General features: G+C 41.4%; 1 protein-coding gene across 1 annotated transcript; it reads right to left on the reverse strand.

Moving 5' to 3' along the window:
• Positions 1 to 608: 608 nt before the first annotated feature.
• LOC149216353 (toll/interleukin-1 receptor-like protein) lies at positions 609 to 1799 on the reverse strand. The gene is made up of 2 exons (XM_089391192.1): positions 985 to 1799; positions 609 to 895 (listed from the first exon to the last, which is right to left on the reverse strand). The coding sequence occupies exons 1-2, from the start codon at positions 1701 to 1703 to the stop codon at positions 826 to 828; spliced, it is 789 nt and encodes a 262-aa protein (XP_089247318.1). The 5' UTR covers positions 1704 to 1799; the 3' UTR covers positions 609 to 825.
• Positions 1800 to 2343: the final 544 nt, after the last annotated feature.

Below are 2343 nucleotides of genomic sequence, written 5' to 3' on the forward strand. Positions count from 1 at the left end.
CAAAGTCTTGAGTTCTTCGTTGAGTGAGAGCGAGATACCGATGTTCATTGGATAGGTAAGGTCAACCTTCTAATGAACACCTGTAACCAGGAAAGGATGGCACATTGTTTTTGCAGCGACTTTCGAATCTAAGAGAGGGATCAAATATTGGCAATTGCAGGGAGGAGGCAGGAAAAGCCCATCGCAGTGTTATGCTCACCTCCGGTGAAACACTGATATGCTGAGTTGGAGAAAACAATTCAAAGGCATCAGCCCCACTAGATGTATTTGTCTGACTTACACAACCAGACATGTAGATTTGTGAGATTGGTAAAAAGAGATAAATACTTCCATGAGTGCAAGAATATGAGAATTACCCTTCCAGTTAACTCTATCAAACAGCTTCTTAAAGGATGGCAACCCACATCTAGGCATTGTAGCTAATGTATTGCCCATATACAACCTCACAGTTCAAGTGAATGGCAACTGAATACCCCTTCCACTGAAAAAGAACAAAGAACAGAAGAAAAAAAAAACAGAAAAGAAAAACCCACGCATGAAAATCTAAATATAAAAATAACCACATACAAATTTTTTATCCAAGACTACTATTCTTCAAAATATATCGCATATCCAAGCATTACATTGCTTTATTCCAACCCTACTAATTCTTAAATAGCTATGGTATGTCTGGGCATTACATAGTTTTATTCCAAACCTATTCTTTAATAATAGAAAGACCTGTGCCATATACTAGCTTGTGCAATGGAATTCCTACGCATCATCACTTAACTCAGATATTCGTGATTCTCTCGCCAATCAACCACGATGGACGCTGTCAACAATTCACCGACCACTCTCGAACTCGGGGGTGTAGAATTTCAACACGTTCTCGACGACCTTATGCAAGAGTTCCCTGTATGTTCATATTCAGAGCGTTAGATAACTATTGAGAATCCTACACACTACAAGCTATAACGAATTTACACAGATTAGGATACTCACTCATTCGATGCCTCCCGCTCCAAGCCGCTTATAATTGCAACATGAGACAGAGCGTCTCTCCAACTCTGAATTCTTTTCTTGTCGTATTTCAGTGTCTGTTCGTGTGCGCCAAGGGCTTTATCGTATGCTCCACTTTTATCTTCGCCCGTGCACACGAGCTCAGGTTTTAAATCGTAAAATACAGGAATGATGATAGCCCCCGACTTTACCATAAGGACGAGTTCATCGAGACAAAAAGCCGATTCTGCATAATTTGGAGAGAGGATGACTACATGAACCGAGGCGACACCAATAGCGGCTTCTATTTGATCCCAAATGTTGCATCCAACCCGCATTTCACGCTGGTCAAGAAAGACTCGCAACCCCCGGGACTGAAGACTATGGTAGAGAGGGAGGGCCAAAGTGTGTTTAAGGTCTGGGACTCTGTAATTTATGAACACGTCATAATGGGGATAAGAAGTGGACGCAGAGCAGCCCGCCGAGGACGCAGAAGGACGACGGATAGTCGTATCCTTTGCCAGCAGAATCTTGATGAAGGGACGGATTTTAAGAAATGCTGTTAATAATAAGATGATGCAGATGCAGGAAGACATATCGATGTAAGAAAAAATATGATGAAGGGCGGTTGTGAATTGTAACATTGCGATCTCGATGAATGGATGCATCGACAGCAATAATAACAATATCAAAATGATGAGCAGGCGGGCAAACAGATCCATGGAAGGTCCTTTGAAGCCCTGCGTAAACTGTAAGCAAGCGAGCGTGTGCCTTCAAATAAAAATGCTATTGTTTTGATGTCCAGCCCTCACACTCAACCGTTGCTGACGACCGCCTGTCGGTCGGTACAAGTCACTTTGAAGAAGTCATGGCCCTATGTTCTATCATCTGTTATTCAGGTCTAAAATTTAGATTGCACTGCCAAAAGTCACTTTCAAGGAGTCCTGGTTGTATCTTCTGTCTCCAGTTAAAAAGTTTAGACTGATGGTAACAAGTGGCAAAGTCTGTGATGGTTGTGCATTCAGTTGTGTTGTTATATAGAAATTTAGATATTCGTGTCTACTAATATTCAGACTGTATGGTAAAAGTCACTTTCAATAAGTCATGGTTGCATCGTTCTGTCTTCTGTTATTCAGGTCTATGATATCCAGACCGACGGTAACATGCCGCACAGTGCGTGATGGTTTTTTCAGAAGACAGTGCGTGATGGTTGTGTATTCTGTTGTTCAGGTCCACAAAAATTTAGATTGGTAGCGTGTGACCAGTCACTTTCATGAATAATCAGCATTCAAGACAGGGAATTTAAGTTAGCACATGTCACTTTTAAAAAGGGTACAATGTAATTGATTGTAAGTCTGATTA

The sequence above is a fragment of the Pinus tabuliformis genome, chromosome 1_1, assembly GCF_031772625.1.
Source record: "Pinus tabuliformis cultivar Carrire ecotype Pingquan chromosome 1_1, CPIR1, whole genome shotgun sequence".
Taxonomy (NCBI): domain Eukaryota; kingdom Viridiplantae; phylum Streptophyta; class Pinopsida; order Pinales; family Pinaceae; genus Pinus; species Pinus tabuliformis.